Source organism: Petaurus breviceps, unplaced genomic scaffold, assembly GCF_028583685.1.
Source record: "Petaurus breviceps papuanus isolate PSGF00001 unplaced genomic scaffold, PetGlider_PUasm1.0 90769, whole genome shotgun sequence".
Taxonomy (NCBI): Eukaryota; Metazoa; Chordata; class Mammalia; order Diprotodontia; family Petauridae; genus Petaurus; species Petaurus breviceps.
The window spans coordinates 11,909,666-11,930,417 of record NW_027187341.1 but is presented as its reverse complement, the minus strand read 5'-3'; the positions used below and the strand labels follow the sequence as shown (position 1 = coordinate 11,930,417).

The window sequence follows — 20,752 nt, the reverse complement described above, 5'->3', positions numbered from 1 at the left end:
TTTTTAACCATGATACTTGCATGTGTTTGTAGACATTATGAAAGGAACCACTAGACAGGAAGAGACTGGAGTTTAGAGAGAGTGGGTGATAGTGGATTAAGCTACTGGAAAAGATGAAGATCAAGGGTACCTGTGGAGAAGTTTACCCTGGTAAGCAGTAGTATTACCTCATTTTCAGAGACTTGAATGAAGGAAGAGATAGTGGGGGGGGGGAATGACATCATAGAAATATGAAATGAGGAGGGAAGAAGGATCTCTTGTTGGATTGCCTCAAATTTTGATGAAGTATAAGGTGAAGTCCTCAGCTATTAAGAGGGGAGCGTTGTTCATAAGGGAGGCCTCAAGAGAGAAAGGAAGGTTTGGAATGGCTGCTGTGGTGAGTGGTTTAAGGAATCAGAATGTTATAGTAGGATTGTGTTGCTGCAGTGAGGGACTCACTTAGATTCACTAACATAAATTTGTAGTTGATTCGGTCAATACAGTTTCCTGATTTCCTTCAGTTGTGTTTAGTAGCATATATACAGGAGGTGAAGATTGTTGGTGAGAGTAATGTGGCATTGGGTTTTGGCAAGGAAATTTTCCTAGTCTTCATAATAACACAACCTTCCTTCTAGTCACCCTGGTTTATACACTCAGAGTAATCCTTGATTCCTCTCTCCCAAAATCACCCCCACCACACACACATTAAATCAGTTGTCAAGTCTTATTGAATGTCCCTTGCATCTATCTGCTTTCCACTCTTCACAAGACCACTGCCCTGCTTCAGGTCCTCCTCACTCCTTATCTAAGAAATTATAATAGCATGTTAATATAATATATTGCATACATACTTATATACACATAAATATATAGATCAATATATATAATATAATAAATATATATATATATATAATATAGTAACCTCTTCCTGTTGCCATTATCTCTTCTCTCTAAGCTATCCTTTACACAGATACCAAGTTAATAATCTTAAAACACAAGACTGATTTTATAATGCTCCCTTTCAGAAATTTTCACGGGTTCAACATTGCCACTAGATGAAATATACATCTTTCAGTCTGACATTTAAAACCTTCTACCATCTGGCTTCTGCCTAACTTTCCAGAACTTTTATCTTACTACTCTTTCAACAAATTCTGTGAATATATTACTGACCTACTGGTTGCTCCTTGCATTCCACACCCCAACTCCTATATCCAAAACCTTTGCTTGACTGGTCTCCCCTTGGGGAATGTTCTTCCTCCTTACTTGTGCTTTGCAGAATATTAGTTTCCTTCAAGGCTTCTCTCTGAAGAATGTTCTCTCCATTATTAGTGCTACCTTGCATTTCCTCATCTATTTACATGTTGTAATGTTCCCTCCACCCAGAAGAACATAAGCTGAAGACAGAAATTGTTCACCATTTTATCTTTGTATCTCCAGCACTCAGCACAGTGTACATAGTTTGTGCATACTAGAAACTTAATAAATGAGAAATTGAATTAAATGAAATTAACATCCAGCACTCTCTGCTTATTGCCATATGACTTCTCAAAGGAGCTAAGCAACAACTCACAATAGGGATATGTGCCAGCTCCTATTAGGAAGAGGGGAAGGATGTAATTCTTACAGATATCCTGGGAGGAATTGAATGTGAGAATGTTTTACTTCACATCCTTCTTTTGTGAATGAATGAAAAAATTATTTTTAATGATCACAAATAGTTTTATAGATGGAAGCACCTGCAGGAACACCTCCCAGAATCATAGTGCAGGTTTGTCTTATATGTGAGTCAGATTATAGCCAGTGGTACTTACCTTATACCCCTCGTTTTGTCTTTTCAAAGATAGCTGTTTTCCGTATCAGGTATTTCCCATGTAAACAGAAAAGATCAATTGTGTTTATTCGTGGGGATCTTTGCAGTAGTTAGAGATGTCTATCATACTTGTTTTTTTTAGTATATTTTTTTATGCATATCTGTCTTGAATAACTCCACAGAGTTATTGGTAGTTATCAGTCAGTCAACATGTTGAATCTTTGTGCCAGGCACTGTGCTAAGCACTGAGTATACAAACACAGAGAAAGAAACAATCCCTATTCCCAGAGATCTGACATACCTTTCTTTTTTTTTTTTTTTTTAAAGCAATTGGGGTTAAGTAACTTGCTCAAGGTTACACGGCCAGTTATTATTTCTGGGTGTGGTGCTGAGTATCTGAGCCCGGATTTGATCCAGGTCATCCCGACACTGGAGCCGGTGCTCTTACTCGCTGAGCCACCCGGCTGCCCCTAAGCAATTGGGGTTAAGTAACTTGCTCAAGGTTACACGGCCAGGTGTTTTCTGGGTGGATGCTAAGTGTCTGAGCCCGGGATTCGATCTCCAGGTGTTCTCAACACTGGAGCCAGTGTTCTTACTTGCTGTGCTACCTGGCCACCCCCCATACCTTTCTTTATGTAAGTATCATTTAGCAAAGTTCCTGGCACATTCATTACAAGCATTTAACAAACATTTATTGATTATTATAATAATCATAATAAATATCTGGGACCTTAAGGTTTGCAAATTATTTTGCATATAAAAATTTCATTTGATTTGATCCTAGAAATGGCGCTGGGAAGGTAGATGCTGTTGTCCCCATTTTACACATGAAGAAACAGAATCAGATAGAGGCTAAGTGACTTGACCAGGATTACGCTAGACCTAGTGGCCTGCTGAATAAATTTTGAACTGTGAGTTGAAATCAAGACTTGAATTCAAATCTTGCCTTAGATACTCACTAGTCATATGTCTATAGGATAGTCCCTTCACTTCTCATCCTCAGTTTCCTTATGTATAAAATGGGAATAATAGTACCTACCTCGCAGTTTTGTTATAAGATTAGATGAGGAGTGTGTGTCTATGTGCACACACACATAAACACGCTCACACACACCCCTTTGCAAACCTTAAAGCACTATATAAATGTTAGATATTACTATTTTTATGGTAAGTGACTGATGCAGGTTTCAGACTGATACCAAATCTAATACTCTCTCCACTGTACCACCCAGATGGCTTCATAGGAAGTTCCCGCAATTGTTTCTCTAAACCCAGCGATCTCCAAATTCCAGGCATCTGTTCATCCCATTATTGTTGAGACAATATCCCCAGTTGTTTCAAACACTCCTTCTATGATGTGGTTTTAGTTGCTTTTCCCACCCATTTGTGGATGATTTTTATTTTGCTAATATACCTGTTTGTTTTTCATGTTTAAATGTTTCCCTTGATTTCTGTGGCCCATAGTCTGTAGTCTATAGTCAGGTTAGGGGTACCCTAAATTTGTTTTGTTCAAAGATTCATCATGCCTGAAACCTAGTATGAATTTTGCCCCTTACTCTTGCTAGTAAACCTAAGCTTAGTCTCCTCTAACATATTTCTTCCTCCAATGAGATCTGAAAAACTAGAGGTCCAGCAAGGGGTTGTTAAGGTGCAGCAATATATGTAGACCTCCTCCACTACCAACTTAACTGCAAATCAAGGTGAAGACTCCACACAGTACAGGAGCAGCTACCTAATAAAATGGCTGCCAGGGGCAATATGTGTTTGGAAAAACAAACATTACTTAGTAACTAGGGTTTAGGTGATATTCAGTGTAAGTCAAACAGGTAAATGTACGCTTAAGGAGATATTTTTCATTTAATAATAATGCAGGCAGAGTGGTATAGTTGTTAAGGGCAGACCTTGGAGTCAAGAAAACATGAATGAATGAAGCAAGGAAGCACACGCTTATTAAACATTTACTGTGTGCAAAGCATTGCTTTAAGGGATGGAATATGATTAGATAAGGAAGGCACACTCTTTTCTCAAGGAGTTCACCTCTTTTAATGGGAGAGACTGCACATCTGGAAGGTTTCAGCTACAGGTCCCATGGTCCTTAGAGTCTCATGATCTTAAGGACCTTGGGGTTCAGTGACAAAGCAGATGTTGATGCCACTTCCTTATGTCATTTTCACTGATAAAATCATATCAGTTTTGGACATTGGTTCAACTTCTGTTTTTGACACATACTAATAACTTATGACAATGAGCGAACAGTTCTTGTCTTTTCCTTTCAGTGCTCCAGTTAAGTGTCTAAGGCTATGAGTTGCAGATGAATAATAATTATTATTACTATAATAAATATTATAATAAAATTATGTTTATTTTTTTGAATGAAGAACTACCTTCTCCCCCTCAGTATTGTGGCCCACAGGGATCTGTTTCTATTTGAAATAACTAATATTTAGAGAAATTAAAATTTGGGGGACCAGAGCCAAGATGGTGAGTAAAAGCAGGAACTTGCTTGAGCTCATCACTCAGTCACTTCCAAATACCTGTAAAAATGATTCTAAACAAATTTTAGAGCTATAAAACCCACAAAATGACAGCGTGAAACATCTCCACCTGAAGACAGCCTGGCAGGCCTATAGGAAGGGTCTGTTGCACCAGGCTGGGAGCAGAGCACAGTCTTGCGAGAGCCATGCTGACCCAGACCAGGCTGGAGTAGACCTCAGGGGACTGAATCACCAGCAGCTGTGGTGATTTCCAGACTTTCCAACCCACAGACACCAAAGACAAAGTAAAAGGTCAATGGAGAAATGCTGTTGGACCTGGGTGAGAGAAGAGCACAATCTGGCCCCAGACCCAAGGTGATGAAGGTGGTGGTGGCTCCGGCAGCAGTAGTAGTAGTGGCTGCTTCTGGAGTTCTGGGCCCAAAGAGGGTGGGGGGATCAAGTGGTTGGTCATAGGACAATTACAGGGATCTCTTTGCTGGCACTGAGGCAGGATTCTCTTGCTTTGCCCTGCTTGGGTCTCGATTGTAGTCTTCGGTAGTGGTCCTGGGGTGAGGAGGAACGCTGATGTGGCAGAGTTTGTGGTGATTGTGGAGAGGGAGGCCTCCTTACAGTTCTGAGGCAAGAAAGAGTGCTTGTGATCACTCACAGATCAGACCACAGTCCAGGAGAAAAGTAAACACTTTTCCTTTGATCATATCCCTTAGAAGAACTGAACATTTACAAGTGCCTGGAAGTAGTGTGACAACAGCTGAGCAGAACCCCAGAAATTTAGGACACACCGCGCTGCACTTTGAAAGCAGAGTCCTTCCTTGGCAAAGAGCTCAAAAGCCAAGTAATCGACTGGGAAATTGAGCAAACAGAGGGAAAAAAATCAGACTACAGAATCTTTCTTTGGTGACAAAGGAGAAAAAATCATACAACCAGAAGAAGACAACAAAGGTAAAACTCTTGCATCAAAAGCCTCCAAGAAAAATATGAACTGGTCACAGGCCATGGAGGAGCTCAAGAGGGATTTTGAAAATCAAGTAAGAGAAGTAGAGGAAAAATTGGGAAGAGAAATGACAGTGATGCAAGAAAATAATGAAAACAAGCCAACAACCTGCCAAAGGAGACCCAACAGAATACTGAAGAAAATAACACCTTAAAAAATAGATTAACTCAATTGACAAAAGAGATGCAGAAGGCCAGTGAGGAGAAAAATGCCTTAAAAATAGAACTGGCCAAATGGAAAAAGAGGTCCAAAAGCTCATTGGAAAGTAAAATTCAAATATCTTTGAGATACTACCTCACACTCATCCTTCTCTCCCATTGAGAAAGAAAAAGAAAGGCCCTGTTATCTTAATATTTACAGTCAAAACAAATTCTCACATTGACTACTAAAAAAAAGTCTCAGCCTGTTCTTGGGTCCGTCACCTCTTTACCAGAGGTGAGTATCATGTTTTGTCATGAATTCTTTGGAATTGTGGTCAATCGTTATGTCTGTCAGAGTTCCTAAGTCTTTCAGAGTTGTTAGTCTTTACAGTAAGGTTGTTATTGTGTAAATAAATTGTTGACTTCTTCTGTTCACTTCACTCTGTGTACCTGGTTTTTGCCAGACTGTTCTTGCCACAATAACTGGAAACTAGTTTTTATCACATATTAGGCTCCAGTGCTCATTTGCTTCCATATATTGTATGCCTAATTTGTTCCACTAGCCACCTAATTTTTTTTTCCTTTTATTTTTTTTTTTTGGAGGGGAAAAGACAGGGCAGTTGGGGTTAAGGGACTTGCCCAAGGTCACATAGCTAGTGTTAAGTAGCCACCTGTTTCTTACCTAACACCAAATTGTTTTGAGAATTACTCTTTTGTAATTACCTTTGAAATCTGATGCTGCCAGGCCTCCTTACTTCTCACTTTTTAAAAAAATAAATTTTCTTGAGATTCTTGACATTTTGTTCTTCCAGATAAATTTTGTTATTTCAGTTGAATTGTTGAACTGTATTAGTATAAGGAGTTTTCATTCCATTCCATTAGGCAACTAGCAGTGGAATGAAGAGAACACTGGGCCTAGAGTTAGGAAGACCTGATTTAAAATGTGATCTCATACACTTATTAACCTCTGTTGCATCAGTTTCTTCAACTGTTAAATGGGGATAATAATAGCACCTACCTCATACCTTTCTTTCTTCTTCTCTCCCCTTCTCTCCTCTCCCCTCCTGAATGTGAAGGTCCAGACTCAACTAAAATAAAATACATATAACATACACATGTGTATGTTTATATATATATGTCATATTTATATATATGAGATATACCCACATGTATAAATGTGTATTTATGTAGACATATACATACACACATAGACATGCACACAGATAGCAAGTGTGGGCTAGAATATAGGATGAATGTCCTAGTGATTTAATTAGTTATTAATTAAGTGGTAGTTGTAGGGGAAGAGGAAAGTCTATAGTTTAAAGAATAAATCATCTTATTCCACAGGTTTAAGAATGCTTAGTTATGTTGGTGTATATAAAATATAAAACAGGCCAGAGAGTATACCAGGAATATGATAGTTATATTATATTTACACTTGGTAGTATAGAATATATAAGGATTTTTGGAATTTTAGGAATTATAAATGGTATGCATGTTATTCATGATTTTTTAAAAGCTTTTGAAGTAGATAAGGTATACATATTATACTTCATTAAACTGCATGACAGTTGAACTCCAGATTTCATTGCATAAAATTCATATGTATTCATTGACCATAAAACCAAATGCTTAAGAGCCAATCTATATTTATTTATTTTGTGATAAAATACAGTGTGAAAATTTTAATTAACCTTGCTTCAAGGGTAGTTTTGGATATAACAAAATTAGTTGCTATTTTCTAATCTATGTGTGTGTATAAGTATATGCATGTGTGTATGTGACAATCTATGAAATATACATGTATGTATGTGTATTTCCTATATATACTATTTCACATCATTTTTTGATATGTCCTGTTTTTTTCAAGGAGATCCTTCAAATTTTACCTTAATGACCACGAGAATAAAGGATATTGCTCACCATACTTATATAGATCATTTTCCAGTTGTTTCCTTTCAGTTTTGTTTTTGCTTAGTACCTCAGAATGAAACCAACAAAATTATAATACTTTATAATAATTCAGAATGTAAAATTTTAGCATTGTGCACAGATACAAAATTCAGTACTTGAAACCAAAATAAAATAAAAATCCCAATTGAAAGGGAACTGATAAGTAGTTACATTATTTTTTGCTGGAACAAATTGAAAATATAGGAATGGTCTGTGGAAGAATGGAAAATTAGATCTAATACTTGCTGCCTGTGATTTGTTAGGTAGGGCAGAGTTCATTTGTAAAATTTTCTTATGGTGCTGATTGCTAAAATCCAGAGACATGAATCAGGACAGCCAACATTAGCAGCATTATAGAAAGGTAGTAGTGTGCTATGATGTGGAGGAGCCCAGAACCACCACTACTGCCACCCTGTGACACCTAGAAATATAACAGTCTGAAAACAGATAAGATGGATCACCTATATGTTCCTGCACATAGAACTTCCCCCCTCCACTTCCTCACCCCCATACCAAATCCTGTGGAGATCTTGAGATAGACAGACCTGGGTAGGTGGAAAATAAATGATATGTCAGTGCTGGGAGCTGGGAAGGGGTCTACTTGGTACTAGCTGCACCAAGCCCAATGGTAGGAGAAAGGCCTAGTGAAATTTGTGGCAGTAGTAGCTGAGCATCAGGAGGGAGCTCATAGATGAGAGAATTTCCAAACTTTTCTCATAAAAAGGCCAGATCTGCATAGATATTTTGAAATGGAAATGAAGCTACCAAAGGAAACCTTGAGAAGGACACCAAAAGGTAATGTGTAGAGTTAAAATGTTAACATTATAACTGAGTGAAAAGAGAAATGCCTTCTAAGAACCCTTATGTTTTTTAAAGAATATAGAGAAAGGTAAAAATGACAGAGGTCTTATGGGTGTTTTGTTGTGTTTTAATCATCTAAAGAGAAGACAGAAAGGAGAGGGACAGGGGATTATCTGGGAGGAAAAGGAGAAGGAAAGGGAAAGAAATCCCTCTCATAATAGAGGTACATAAAATGAAGGGTACATAATTTTAGAGGAAGATGTCAGGGGAGTGAGCATTCCATGAATCTTACTTTCATTTGGACACCCCAAAAAGGAAGATTGAATACAGTTATAAACACCAATCCTTAACAGACACTGAGAGTTTTTGATATAGAAATACATGAAACCTGGGCAGCTAGTGAATAGAGCACCTGATCATGGAGTCAGGAGGATCAGAGTTCAAATGTGACCTCAGACACTTATCACTTACTACCTGTGTAACCTTGGGCAAGTCATTTAGCCCTAATTCCCCTGCCTTCCCCCCCCCCCAAAAAAAAAAAAAAAGAAATACATGAAATTTAGAAAGTATATAGGTGGAGGCAGAGAGAAAGGAGAAGAGAGGAGTCAAAGAGGGAAGATAGAATTGGCAAGGTAATAACTGTAATTGAAATAAAGTCAAGTTTTGGAGAGAGGAATATGAAAGTGAGTTGAAAGGAAGAAAGAAGAAAAGCCTGGGATTGTGAGCTGGGCAAAGACAAGAAAAAAACTGCCACAAAGAAACAAGCTGTTTCATTTATAGATCACAAATATTTGCCAAAAACACTGTTATAATAATCTTATTTGTAAAGAGAGATAGATAAGATCAAAGAGGAAAAGGTAGAACAGAACAGGATGAAGAAAAGTATTCATACACCCACCCAGAAACACCTGGCCGTGTAACCTTGAGCAAGTTACTTAACCCCAATTGCTTAGGGGCGGCCAGGTGGCTCAGCGAGTAAGAGCACCGGCTCCAGTGTCGGGATGACCTGGATCAAATCCGGGCTCAGATACTGTAATGTAATGCCAAGGAAAGGCAACTTCCCAAGGTTCAGAATACCAGCATAGGTGCTCTCCATTTTATTCAGTAACAAACCCAGAACAGAGAAGATCAAAACATGACATCATTCAAAATACAGCATTTACTAAGTGTGATTAAATAATCTCCAAAGACTACCCCACCCCAGGACCTTCCAATCATTCAATCAATTACAAAGTCTCTGTTCTAAATACTTCTCCACCCCTAGGCTATACCTTAATTAAGTCCACCACAAAGCCCCTCTTCTCAAATGGAGATTAGTTTCCAAACATAAGGTCAAAAGTTCCCCACCCCTGGATCACAATTGAATCTACCCCAGAGTTACATCAAGTTTAAACACAGAACTTAATACCCAAATGGAGGTCTTTTCTTCATCTTGACACAAGGCAAGTTCTCAGCAATCTTAGTTCCTGGGGAGACAAGGCTTAGCAAGGCCGTAAGATACATTGCCAATCCCTTCATGAATTTATCCTTTGTCTGTAGAACAGTCCTAGAACCCCTGAACACATTAGCAAAGCCCTCTCCCAGGATTTCTGTAAACATACAACAAGAAAATCCTTCTTCAGGGCTTCTGAACCAACAGAAAGGCTCCCAGACCCCTGCAACAACAGCACTGTCCTTCACCAGTGGACAGTATTCACTCTGTCTGCAGGACAGTCTCCAGACCCCTGCAACAACAGCACTGTCCTTCACCAGTGGACAGTATTCATTCTGTCTGCAGGACAGTCTCCAGACCCCTGCAACAACAGCACTGTCCCTCACCAGTGGACAGTATTCACTCTCTGTCTGCAGGACAGTCTCAGGGCTTCTTAACCAAATGCCAGGTTCCAGGACTTCTTCAACAGGACAGTCTTTCACCAGTGGACAAGTCTGGCAAAAGAACATCAAAACAGACAGACAAAGTACCAGCAAAACAGCCATGTCTCCTCAGTCCTTGGCAGCTCAGGGGGCAGGTCTCAAAAGTCCAAGGCAATTCAAAGCGGCCACCAGCAATTCTCTTAGTCTCTCTCTCTCCACCAGGTGCTGCTTCCAAAAAGATCTTCCGCCTCTCTCTAGTGTCTCTCCAAATCTACATCACCAGCTCCTCCCAGTTCAGGACTTTCTTTTCACATCAACAAGCCCATCCCACAGGTGGGATTAACAAGCTCTGGGTTTTAACACAATCAGTTTGAAAACCAAGCCAATACAGGGGAATCTTCAATTGCCATTACCATCACAGATACTCAGCACCACACCCAGAAATAATAACTGGCCATGTAACCTTGAGCAAGTTACTTAACCCCAATTGCTTAAAAAAAAAAAAAAAAGAAAAGTATTCATTTAACAGTAATAACCATGAACACGAATGGGATGAATTCACCCATAAAACGGAAGAGGATAAATAGCGTATTTAATTAGAAAACAGAATCTGACAGTTTGCTGTTGATAAAAAGCACACTTGAAAAACAGAGATTCAGAGTAAAAAAGAATGGCTGGAACAAAATATATTGTGCTTAAAATGAACTCAGAAAGTCAGGAGTACAATTCTTATTTCATATATTGCTAGACATTGTAGGCATGATAAAAAGAGTTGAGAAAGGAAATTACATTAGGTTTAAATGTCCCATAGATGAATCAATAGCAGTACCTAATACAAATGTATATAATCGCAGGGACAGCTAGTTGGCACACTAGTTAGAGTGCTGGACCTGAATTCAGGAAGACTCATCTTCCTGAGTTCAAATATGCCCTGACACTTATTAGCATTGTGACTCTGGGCAAATGGTGGCCTCCATTTTCTCATTTGCAAAATGACCCAGACAAGGAAATGGCAAGCCACTTCAGCATCTTTGCCAAGAACAGCCCAAACAGGGTTATGAAGAGTCAGATATGACTGAAACAACTAAAGAACAACCACAGCACTAATAGCATTTCATATAAGTACTTAAAGGAAAAGAATCAAATTAGGAGGGAGAAATAGTAAAAATAGATCTAGAAAGAGAAATTTCATTTTAAATAACTACAACAGTTACAAAATATTTGGGAGTATACCGTACCAAGATACACTCAAGAAACTATAGGAATCTGATCGCATAATCTTTGTAGAAATAAAGACACTTAAATAATGAAAAACATTAATCGCTAATGAATAGATTGTGCCAATATAATAAAAATGACAGTACTACCTAAATTATCTATTCAGTCCAAACCAATTAAACTACCAAATGAATCACCTCCTAGAACTAGGAAAAATAATAATGACATTTATATGGAGAAATAAAATGTCAAGAATCTCAAAGGTGATAATGAAAAAAAGTGTCAAGTTTAAGGGTTTATGAGTACCAGATTTCAAACAATACTGCAAAATCAGTAATCATTTCAATAATTTGGTAACAATTTTGTTAATTTAGAGGTTAAGCTGGATTTACTTTTATGTATACTGCATACAAATGCAAACAATTACAAAAGCTTAGTGTTTGATAAACCTGAAGAAAGATCTTAGTTATGGGGGAAGGGCTCAAATTTTGACAAACTACTTGGAAAAGTGGCAGAAATTAGGCTTAGACCAGTGCTTCACATCACATTACAAATAAGCTCCAAATGGATATGTGATCTCTATATAAAAAGTCACACTACACATACAGAAGAAATTACCTTTCATCTATGTGGATAAGAAAAAAGTCATGATAAAAAAGATAAGATAAAATGGACAGTTTTGATTACATAAAGTTAACTTTTCAAACAAATCAAATGTAGCCAAAATTAGAAGGGAAACAGTTAACTTGGGAACAGTCTTTACAGCAAGTTTCTCTGATTATGGTCTCATTCCCCAAAATATAGAAGGAACTAATTCAGATATGTGAACTGCAATTATTTTCATGATAGTCTTTTTAAAATACTTGTCATTAGCACTGAAATACTTGATGACCAGATATGGAATGAAAAAAAAAATGTAGCTTTTTGCCTTGTGATATATAGTAAAACAACTGCATACATTCCTGTTTCTTTCCTTCTCTAAGGAATACCTGTGTCTCATCACTCCATTTACCTTCACCTTTTTATGGTTCCATTTTTGGCAATAATATTGATACTGATATGGTTGGACTTTTCCAGCAATATGTTGACTCATTGGTCTCTAGATAAGGATCTCATAGACTGCCAATATTTCTAATTCTAAGTTACACATGGTCTAAAAACTTGGCCCAGTTTTTCATTACTTTCACTGCAGTAGCACAAGAGGGACACATTAAACTGATGATGACTTATTGTCTTCAAGAACTTGCATAGCTACATTAATGACCCTAGACTTGTCATGGAATCAAGGTCCTAACTTTTTAATATAGACATTTTATCAATATTGTCATAATGGCAGCAAGATATGGCAATACAATACCCATCAGATAATTTAAAATGAATATCACTCCGGGCTTGTAGCAGCAAGCACCCCAGCATCCCCAGGGTGTCTGCCAACACAGGTTCTTGCATCTGCTTTGATAAAGGAAAGCAACTCAAAATGGGTTAACAAGCTTATTTTAATCAGTCAAATATGTATCATTCACCTAGTTCAGGGGAAAAAGGTCAGCACCCCAAACTTCAGAATATACAGACAGAATTATCAAGACAGAGAAACAGATCAAATAGACAGATTTCCAAACTGTCCAACCATTACATCCATACCAAATCAACATCTGGGTTTTTCAAAGCTGGGGGACTCTTAAAAAGGCTTCCCAGAGTTTCATCAGATCAAATCACAGAACACTTCTCAAAGTGAGACCCAAAACAAAGCTACATATCAGGGCTTATGTAGCCTTCTCCTGGCTCAGAGAATGTAACAACCTTTTGGACTCACTGGCCAATCAAGAAGTATCTACTGAAAAACAAGCCTCCCACCCCAGGCTCCAGGTGCACTTTAGCCTAGGGGCAGGGAAGATCTTTAAATTTACATTCCCATTACAGGGCTGCAGAGAAGTTCATGAGCAATGTGAGCAGTGTACAATATAGATTAACCCCCAATGACAAATTTCAAAGACCAACAGGAGTAAAAATGTCTTTAGTGAAACGTGTAACAGGAAGCGAAGATGACATGGTAACGTGGCAAAGGTAACAGATGACTGGTAGACAGCCAGAGTACTTCCCTGGGTATCCTTGCAATATGAGGAAAAGGGAGAAGGATTGTCAATACATTACATAGATAGACCCCTACTGTGAACTTATGGGAAAACAGTAACTAGAGTTTTACAGGATATGCAGTCCAGGATAGGTTGCAGTGCTCTCTTCATGGAGGGTGCACAGTATTGATTTTGAGTTTTTGTGTGTTTTGAGTATTTCAAAGATAATTTGATTAAAATAACAATAAATTTGTATAGTATCTTCATTCTTTACTTTTTTTGGCATAGCCACAAAGATGGAATTTTTCTACAGTTATTTAGGTCTTTCTATAAATTGTATTAAACTACTATTTCTCTATTAATTCTGTATGTCTTAGTCGTTTAATTCCCATATATTTAATGTTATCTTTAATGGACTTTCTCTATTTTTTTAACTTTATTTTTAATTTTTTGCTTTTTTTGGGGGGGGGGGAGACAATTAGGATTAAATGACTTGCCCAAGGTCACACGGCTAGTGTGTGTGTGTGTGTGTGTGTGTGTGTATTAAGTGTCAGAGGTCGGATTTGAACTCAGGTCCTCTTGACTCCAGGGCTGGTGCTCTATTCACTGTGCCACCTAGCCGCCCCTCTCTTCCTATTTTTATTTATTTATTTTGCTTTTTTTTTGGAGGGCTATTGGGATTAAGTGACTTGCCCAAGGTCACATGGCTAGTTTTTGTGTTAGGTGTCTGAGGCTGGATCCAAACCCAGGTCTTCCTGACTCCAGGGCTGGTGCTGTATTCACTGCATCACCTAGCCGCCCCCTCTCTCTTCCTATTTTTGATCCTGTATTCTGTGTTTTGTTGGCAATATACAGAAAAGTTGGTGGTTTTGTGAATCTATTTTATATTCTGCTACTTGATTAGTTACAATTATCTTAATTAATCTTTTATGATGATCAAATTATCTATGAGCCTAGCAGTTTTGCCTGTTCTTTGCCCATGTTTATTCCCTTTTTCTTTTCTTATTGCTATAGTTAGTATTTCTAATGCTGTGTCAAATAATAGGTAGTGGGACATTCATGCTTTGCAACTTTGCTCTTTTGGGGAATGCATCCCGTGTTTCTCTATCACAGTTAATATTTATTCTTCATTTTATGTAGATGCTTTTGATCAGAATGAATATTTTAAAAAGTTTTATTCTTGTGCTTTTTAGTAAACTTAGTAAAAATGAATGCTGTTTTTTTTAAGACTTCTGCATTTGTTGATATAACCAAGTCAATTTTGTTACTAATGTGATAAATTGAATTTATTGTTTTCCTAGAATTGGACCGTCTTTGCATTATTGGTATAAATCCAATTAGTTGTAGTAAATATATTAATTTTTGCCATTACTTCTTTGCTAATCTATTTGCATTAGTATTTATTAGTGTTACTGATTTATAGTTATTTCTCCTTGCTTTTTATCTTCCTGGTTTGGATTCCAGGAACAAACTTACCAGATCCAAAAAGGATCTGGTAAGGTACCTACCTTCTTTATTTTTGAAAGGAGACTACTTCCTTCTGACATGCTTGGGAGGTTTGTGACAATGGGGAGGCAGCTTCTTTCAATCTCTGAATCCTTCTCTCTAAAACCTGAAGATTGCGATGTTTGTAGAACTTTCCTCCCAGAATTTGTGTGAATCTTCCATGAGACAAGTATATAAAGCATTTTGAAAACTTCGAAATTCTACGTGAATGCCAGTGGTTTCTGTTGCTTGTTATGGAACATATATATATATATATATATATATATATATATTTAATATTGATATTGTTTCCTTATCTAGAGCAGGGGTGGGGACCCTATGGCCTTGCGGCCACATGTGGCCCAAATGCTTTGGGATTTGTTCTGTAATGTTTGGATTTGGTTAGAAGGACTGCACTTGAGAACCTAAAGGGCCACATGTGGCCTCAAGCCCATAGGTTCCCTGCCTCTGACTTAGGTATCTAAGCATAATGTATCTTCCTTACTCATGTGTCTTTACATTATCTACTTTTTTAATTGTTATTTTGTCTGAAATAATATTGGCCACACCAGCTCAGCTCTGCTGTGGTTCATCTGTCTCCCCAGACTTCTGTGAGTTCCTCCTATCAATCTTTTCTTATGGGGCCATAATGTTCTTTTAAGACAGTATACTGCAATCTGTGTAGCTATTCTCTAGTCTGTGGGCATCGACTGTGTTTCCAAGTCTTTTCTACTGTAAAATTGTTGCTGTGAATATTTTCTTCCTGTTTAAGCCTCTTGGGGGCATAAGCTTAGGAATTAGAATATCTGAATTGAGGATAATTTTTAATATGAGAAAGGACTTGGTATGATGGTTGTAAATTAGGTGGTGGTTATATTCCAAGGAGACTACATAGAAAAATGTCTTTTGTGGAAACAACAGGGAAAAAGTATAATATATTTGGTATTTAGGAGTTTCAAAATATAGTTCAAGCTGAGTATGAAGTTGCATCACTGACTATAGTTACAGAATTGCAAGCAGTAATTCTTTTTTCCTTTTAATCTTACCCTCCTACTCCAAGTGTTCTGTTATTTTTCTGTTTTGACTTAGTTGGTTTTTCAAAGAATGTACTCAGAATAAGAATTTTGGCTCTAATGCAGTATAATAATGTGTTTTGCTGATACTTGCATCTCCGCTAGGAATAGCAAGTTGAGACTTGGTTTTACAACTGAAAAAGTGGGAGGAAAATGTTATATGTGTGTGTTTTCCCCTAAATCTTTCCTTTTAGGTCCATCTATCCTATCCACCCCTCCTTCCGGATTATTGCCTTGGCAGAACCTCCTGTCATAGGAAGTAGCACACAGCAGTGGCTGGGACCAGAATTCTTAACTCTCTTCTTTTTCCATCACATGAAACCCCTGATCAAAAGTCAAGAAATGGAAGTGATTAAAGAGATGGTAAGAGTTTGTCAAACTGGAGCCTGTAATAACCTCTTTAAAAGGCTACTCTGTCCTTTTTTTAGGTACTGTGATGTTTTTGGTATTACCAGTTTATCATCTCCCCATCCCTGACATACTTGCTCCTATCTTGACTTATATTTTATGGCATAAATATATATATGCCATATGTAAATATGGCATAAATAAAGGTAATTCTTCCTCCTCCCTCTTCAGAAGGAAGTATTATAACCTCTACTCCTAATTTTTAGCCAGTGTTTACCCTAGTTAAGCTGCAGCAGAAATCTTTGAGTATTTTAGAGTTAGTATGCATTAATTGAGTTAGTTTACATGTTTACACTGGCCATCCAATTAATATAGTTATGGGGCTATGAGATCTTCTGCCTATTGTCCAATAAGTAAGTGATTTATGATTTTAACAGTATAGTAAATTAATCCTGAGTTTGGTGGGTTAGATGTGACTTTTTTCCTGTTGATAGATCATAAAATGATAAATTTTAGTTGGTTGATCTGCCAAAATATGCCAAAAATGTTTCCCATCTTTATTTTCTCTTTAAACTCTTTTATCGAATAGGTTTCTAATGTACCTCATGATGCAGTGGAGAAATTGTTATCTTTTACACACAAACTTCGGGAGACACAAGATCCAACAGTGAGTTTAATTTTTTGTGCTTTGCTGTATTGTTGACACAGTATTCTCCTTTATTTTCCTTGAAAATCTTTTTTTTCTTTTGTATATTTTTATCCATTGTTATCTCTTGTGTAATTTTGTCCTGTGCAAAATTTTTATTCCTTAGAGAATTTAATGTTTCCACCTAATTATTTATTGCTAATCTCTCTTGGGTGATAGCTTTGGACTGTGGCTAACTAGCTAAGATTCTTAATAGTTTCCACCCTAGCTGCCACTCCTCATTGCGTTGAGATTTGAAAGTAATCCATAAAACTGTCAGATTTTTGTGCTGACACATCTCATTCAAAGCCACTGTATTGGTCATGTGAAGCAATAAAAAGAGGATGAAATAAAATCCTGCGGCATTTCAACAACAGGAATCCTGGCTCTAAGAGCTGGAGTTCTTAACCAGGGGTCAACAAACTTGTTTTTGTAAATATTTTGATGATAATTGTATTTCAGTGTAATCAGTTTCCTTTGTAATCTTCTGTATTTTATTTTATGCATTTAAAAACATAATTTTGAGAAGAGATCCATAGGTTTCTCCAGACTGTCAGTGGGGTCTGTGACCAAAAAAAGGTTATGAATTATTGCTATAAAGAAATCAAGTCCTACATTTTGGTTTTTCCTAAGGCTTAAAATCTTATGAAATGTCATCATGTACCTAGATTAGTTCTATAGGAAAAGATTTTGGAGATGTGATTGTAATGCTAATGGAATCTGAAGATCTTCCATGCCCCTTTGTATTGGCAAGTAAGCAGGGACTTTGTCACCTTGTTTCAAGTTAACACCTTGTTTAAGCTATTTAATTATCACAGAAGTAGTTAACACCTTGGGAGAAAGTTGATGATGTAACAGGAAGGGGCAGAATAGGGAGGAGCTATACAGTATATAAGGAAGAGCGCAAGCTGAACAGACAGAATTTCCTGGGGTAAGCATGGTGGAGGCAGGGTAGCTGCTGCTGGACTGAAGACTGAACTGAGAATTGAGAAGAACTGAGAAGAAGAATGAGAACAGAGAACTGAGACAGAATTTCTTGGAGCAAGCTACGTGGAGACTGGATAGAATGATTTTGATTTTAAGAACTGAGCTTATGGTGCTGAAGACTTTCGAGGGCCAGCTGGAGCTGCTGAGGATTTCCAAGGGCCAGCCAGAGCTGCAGAAGATTGAGGAAGCATGACTGTGGTGCCAGTACTTTGTACAAATGTTGTTGTGACTTTATTAATGTTTATGAATGTTCTTGTGGCTTTGTTAAGCCTTGTCTTCCCAGAAACAGAGACTGAAGGATTTGAGATGGACTGGACACTGTGAGCCCCAATGTGGAGCAGGAACTGCATGGAGAACTAGACAAGGAGATGAGAGCTATCTGCCTTTGAACTCAGGTGGCAGTTGGTTAGATTCAGGCGGGAGTTGGGACCATGGAAGAGGAACCATGGGAGCTGAAAGCCTGCCCAGAGTCAAGATGAAAAGACCTCTCCATGGGTACTAAGCAGTGACTGCTGAAATTGTAATTTACTTGTGACCTAGGGGTGGATGGCTTTTTTATTTTCCACTACCCCTTAAGAGAGTACTGAGTAGTGACTATTGAAGTTGTAACTTAATTGCACCCCATGGGTAGAGAACTTTGACTTTTGTACTTTGTGACCCTTAAGGAAGCAAGCTTCCTTAAGGATGATTGAATGATTGAGTTACTACATGATTATACTTTTTGAAAACTATGTGACCACTTTGGTGAAAACTATGTGGCCATTTTAGTGAAAAGTTGTTGTGTTGTGACATGGTGAATACTGCATTTTGATTTTCTGGGAACATTTTGTTCTAATTTGTTATTGAATTAAATAGAGAGTTCGATATACTATGTAACCAGAACCTTGAAAGCTGTTCACAGCATCAGTCCTCTGGAAAGCTGCTCATGCTTGGCTTTACGGTGATTAAAAAAAGAAAAGGTTGAAAAAAGTTTTCTGTTATTTACCTGTTCTGTTTTAAGGAATATTTATTGCTTTATACTTTCTTTGTAGTGACATCATGATGTAGTGGATAGAGAACTGGCCAGTCAGAAAGACTTTTTTTTCAACTTCTCTCTGACCATGTCCTAACTGTGTGATTCTGGGAAATTCAATTAAGTTCTCAGTGCCCCATGGCAATTCTCTAAAACTGTAAATGACAGAGCGGGGCCCAGTTTGCACTGGTAAAGGAAGTTCCTCATGAGGATGTCCCTTACTGATGAAATAACAGGTTCTTTATAGTAGAATAAATATATGTAAATGGAGTATATCCAATAGTAAAAACTTTTTAAAAGCATTGATCTCTTAAAATTCACTGAATGAAGCAATTAAGTATATTATCTTTATTGTACATTTCAGAATTAGACATCACCTTTACATTTGAGCGTATGTCAAGGCTTTCTGTGATCTAGCAACACGTTCTCTTTCAAACCTTACCTCATCCTACTCCTCTCTGTATGATTTATGCTCTTGCTAAATCAAACTACTCAGTATCTTCCACATGTGCCCATCTTTATACCATCTATCCTCATCTCTGAACATTCCTGCCTATTAAATAGTTGCCTCTACCATGAAGAGAGGAAGCATTATATAGTGGAAAGACCACAAAATTTAGACCCACTGTACTTGAGTTTAAATCTAAAGTTCTGCTGTTTGATACTGTCAGTCGTGAGGGCTCATGGAAAACTATGTCACAATTTGGTTGCCTAGAGAAGCTTATCAGCATTGTGCATCAGTTTCATGATGGCATGCTTGTGTGGGTTCCAGATAACGGACAATGCTGTCATACTTTATCATTCACCAATGGAACGAAGCAAAGCTGTGTACTTGTTCCTGTGCTTTTTAGCAATGTCAGACACCTTCAAGTGAGGACGAATGTGTCATCAAGGTCAACTACCGAACTGATGGTAAATTATTTAACTTGAAAAGGCTGCAAACCAAGACTAAAGTGGAGGGAGAGTTGGTACATGATTTTTTTGTTCACAAATGGTTATGTACTCAGTGTAGCCTCTGAAGCTGAGATGCAACAAAGTATGGATCAGTTCTCCGCTGCTTGTGTTAATTTTGGCCTAATAATTAACACAAGAAAACACAGGTTCTCCACTAGCCATCACCACATCATCCATTATGGAATCATCAGCATAAAACTTTTTTTTAAAAAAAGTATCCATCTCTTAAAATTCACCAAATGAAGCAATGAAGTCCATTATCTTTATTGTCTTTATTGTCTATTTCAAAATTAGACATTGCCTTTACATTTACAACACTTTAAATACTGTGGATAAATTCAGTTACTTTGGCAATATGCATTTCAGGGATGTACACAGTGATAATGAGGTTGAAGCATGCATTACCAGAACTAGTTCAGTGTGTGGGAGGCCCCGAAGGAACGTGTGGGAGAGAAGAGCTATTAGACTGCTTACAGAACTGAAGAGTTATGCTGACCTCATTGTTGTAAGCCTGTGAAACCTGGGCAGTATGTCGGTACCATGCCAGAGAACTGAATACATCTGAATTGTCTTACGAAGTTTCTGAAGAGCAGCTGGCAAGATAAAGCACTGGACACTGAGGTCCTTTCTTGAACTAAACTGCCAGGCATTCAAACTCTCCTGCAGAAAGAGCAACTATGATGAGCTGGCCACACTGTTCGAATGTCTAATGTATGCTTTTGACTTTTTTATGGAGAACTCCTGCAAGGAAGGTGCTCACATGATAGTCAGAAGATGTGATACAAGGACACTCTCAAGATCTTCCTGAAGAACTTTGGGATTGATTCCATGACATGGGAGACACTGGCAAAGGACTGTCCACAGCATGGTGTGCCTGCATCAAAGAAGGCAC

The 20,752-nt window shown here is 37.8% G+C and overlaps 1 protein-coding gene across 3 annotated transcripts in view; it reads left to right on the top strand.

Moving 5' to 3' along the window:
- Window positions 1-20,752, top strand: part of VWA8 (von Willebrand factor A domain containing 8) — a 442,846-nt gene that overhangs the window by 136,563 nt on the left and 285,531 nt on the right. For all 3 annotated transcript variants that reach the window (XM_069068654.1, XM_069068653.1, XM_069068655.1), the window contains exons 15-16: window positions 16,069-16,237; window positions 16,812-16,889. In XM_069068654.1, the coding sequence (XP_068924755.1) occupies window positions 16,069-16,237; window positions 16,812-16,889 (247 nt within the window). The remainder of the gene's footprint in view (window positions 1-16,068; window positions 16,238-16,811; window positions 16,890-20,752) is intronic.